A 2,500-nucleotide genomic window follows, 5' to 3' on the forward strand; every position below is an offset into this window, starting at 1 on the left:
GCCATACGCACACATATATACATACATGAATATATATAGATATAAATGCGTATATATACATACATACATACATACATACATATATATATATATATATATATATATATATATATATATATATATATATATATATATATATATATATATATATATATATATGCATATGTATATAATTATATATATAAAATTATACATATGTATATATTTACATCTGTATATATATCTATATATATATACACATATATATGTGTATGTGTGTAAACATAAACACACACTCACATGTAATATGTATATATATATATATATGTATATAATATATTATTTATATATATATATATATATATATATATGTATACAACATAAACACACACACACACACACACACACACACACAACACACATATATATTATATCTCTTTATATATATATATATATATATATATATATATATATATATATATATATAAGTATATATATATGTATAGATATATAGATATATATATAGAGAGAGTGAGAGGGGGGGGGGGGTAAAGAGAGAGAGAGAGAGATGTTGCGTTTATAATGACTGTTAAAGTCCCTTTACTCTGCGGATTCCTTAGCTTTTCGTTACTATTTATTCACTAATTCATTATTCATCACTATTTATTCTGTGTTCACCTTTCATTATTATCTATTATATTGTTACTTTCATTTCTATTCCTTATTTTAGAAATTCGAATGTCCATTTAAATTAGGAATCATAGTCGGAATGAAGTAGTAGTGTGTGGCCCTTTTCATTAAAGTTAAGGCCTGAGAGTCAAATATATTGATGTTATATAAATATATTACAAAGTAAAATAACATATGTTTGTAATAGGGCTCTGGCTCATTGAAATCACATAAAAAGCAAATTTGAAAATAACATCAAAAGTAGAATAATATGAATAGGAATCCTAATACACCCAATGTAAACCATAATAACACAAACGCCATATACAGTTCAACAAAATAAAACGAAATAAAATATTCAACTTAAAATGAAATATCCAAATTAATATAAACCAAAATAAAATCATTCTAATAAAAACTCAAAAGTACGGGTTCTGAATTTCAATGCAGGAATGGCAGCTTACATGAACACGATCAATATAAAAACAAGACCTTAAGATACTCTGTCCTTTCTCCAATCTCCTACGTCGATTTCACCGCGTCATAAAATACGAAAATATATAAAAAGGGAACACTTAAAACAAAGTAAAACGGCGTTTCTAGTCCGAGTGGCGGTTCTGTACTTATTGTTTTGCTGAGCGCATTTTCAGTTGCACAGTGACGTCATCACAAATTGCAATTGAGAGAACGGTAGCGCTTATATCATCCACTAAATCGTGTGTATAGTTCGTTTTTGTGCAATTAAATGATTATATATGTACGGTGGTGTTAATAGCAATGCTTTACTGATAAATCACTGTGTCTGACTGCACAGCCTTTGAAAATTCTCTCACTACTGATGTGTATGTGTATATATATACAGTATATATATATATATATATATATATATATATATATATATATATATATATATATATATATATATATATATATTGTGAGAAATATAAAATGGAGGTGAATGATTGAAACATAAAGCATGAACACAATGCTATATCTCTGACATTCATATTCGACTTGTTCGAGTAGAGTCTAATAAAAGGAGGATAACAATATTTAATAGTGACAAAAAAGAAAAGAAAAAATAGTTTTTACTATTTAATTTTACACCATAACAGACGTGTTTATTAAAGCAAGAGAATTCTTCTATAATTGGCATGAGTTGAACTATTTCCGCCTTTAAATGAATGGGCAGGGAAAAACCGGGAGCACTCCGATTTGGAGACTCTTTGACAAGTCTTCGAGTGTAGCATTTGACGAACGGCGAAGTTCCTTTTCAAGGATTTAAGTCTATAAACCAATTAGTTTTTTTTATATCTGACTAGTTCGATCGTGGGCAGAGTTTATGACTACAAATAGATACATGAATAAATGCAAAAATAGTCAATAAGTGAAAATAATTAAACACAATAAAATGCATCAACATTTATTTAAAAGTAGTGTCCATCTTCGAAACAGGTTAGAGAGACATGAACAATGTTCTAAGTCATTATCTTATCCGAAGAAGAACCAGCCGAAGGTGACGGTGCTGCCTGTGGGAAGAGTGAGCGTGGTGGTGAAGCACCTGGGAATGAAGCACAACAGGACGCAACGGGTGAAGGTGACGCTGACTTGACGACGATCTTGCACACTGTCATTCTGTTCCTGATTGACCAGTTTGTAAACGGGAAGGTCGCCACAGAAGTTGGCAAGATCGGAGCCGATCTCCTCCTCAGGATTGTCGAGGGAAACAGCGGAAACTCTGACGTCAGACTCAACCCTCATGCCATCATCCTGATGGCCTTTGATGAAGGCAACTTGTTTCTCGAAAGATTTGACGAGTCGCCTGACATAGCATGCCTCCTGGGATCCCACT

The 2,500-nt window shown here is 30.9% G+C and overlaps 1 protein-coding gene across 1 annotated transcript in view; it reads right to left on the minus strand.

Annotated features, from left to right (window-relative positions):
* Positions 1-2,057: 2,057 nt before the first annotated feature.
* LOC122250033 (uncharacterized) overlaps positions 2,058-2,500 on the minus strand; it is a 1,255-nt gene continuing 812 nt past the window's right edge. The window contains exon 4 of the mRNA XM_086555939.1: positions 2,058-2,500. This exon is cut by the window's right edge and continues 17 nt beyond it. Within this exon, the coding sequence (XP_086412065.1) occupies positions 2,140-2,500 (361 nt within the window). The 3' untranslated portion in view covers positions 2,058-2,139.

This window comes from Penaeus japonicus, unplaced genomic scaffold (assembly GCF_977035675.1).
Source record: "Penaeus japonicus unplaced genomic scaffold, GWHDUDI00000001_assembly GWHDUDI00000001, whole genome shotgun sequence".
Taxonomy (NCBI): domain Eukaryota; kingdom Metazoa; phylum Arthropoda; class Malacostraca; order Decapoda; family Penaeidae; genus Penaeus; species Penaeus japonicus.